We start from the raw sequence: 418 nt of genomic DNA, 5'->3' as shown, positions 1-418 counted from the left end.
TGAACCCAGGAGGCGGAGCTTGCAGTGAGCCGAGATCGCGCCACTGCACTCCAGCCTGGGCGACAGAGCGAGACTCCATCTCAAAAATAATAATAATAATAACAACAACAAATAAAAATAATAAAAAAGAGGACAGAGGGCCTGAGGAGGTAGGAGGGGTGCCCGGGCCCCGCCTCGGTCCCGCTAACCCCCCTGTGCTCCCCCGCCAGGACTCCTGCGGGCCAGCCTCTCAGAGGACCGTGCGGGGCTGGTATCAGTGAACCTGCTGGTGACGTCGTCGGTGGCGGCCTTCGTGGTGGGAGCCGTGGTGTCCGGCTTCAGCGTGGGCTGGTTCGTGGGCCTCCGTGAGCGGCGGGAGCTGGCCCGGCGCAAGGACAAGGAGGCCATCCTGGCGCACGGGGCGGGCGAGGCGGTGCTG

At 63.9% G+C, this 418-nt stretch overlaps 1 protein-coding gene across 1 annotated transcript in view; it reads left to right on the top strand.

The window, feature by feature from the left end:
* The window catches only part of SEMA6B (sema domain, transmembrane domain (TM), and cytoplasmic domain, (semaphorin) 6B), a 21,622-nt gene that overhangs the window by 20,451 nt on the left and 753 nt on the right, over nt 1-418 (top strand). Inside the window, 1 exon segment of the mRNA XM_011943617.1 lies at nt 210-412. Within this exon segment, the coding sequence (XP_011799007.1) occupies nt 210-412 (203 nt within the window).

This window comes from Colobus angolensis, unplaced genomic scaffold (genome assembly GCF_000951035.1).
Source record: "Colobus angolensis palliatus isolate OR3802 unplaced genomic scaffold, Cang.pa_1.0 Scaffold22, whole genome shotgun sequence".
Classification (NCBI taxonomy): Eukaryota; Metazoa; Chordata; class Mammalia; order Primates; family Cercopithecidae; genus Colobus; species Colobus angolensis.
The sequence above is the reverse complement of the archived record's forward strand: the minus strand, read 5'-3'. Positions and strand labels throughout refer to the sequence as shown.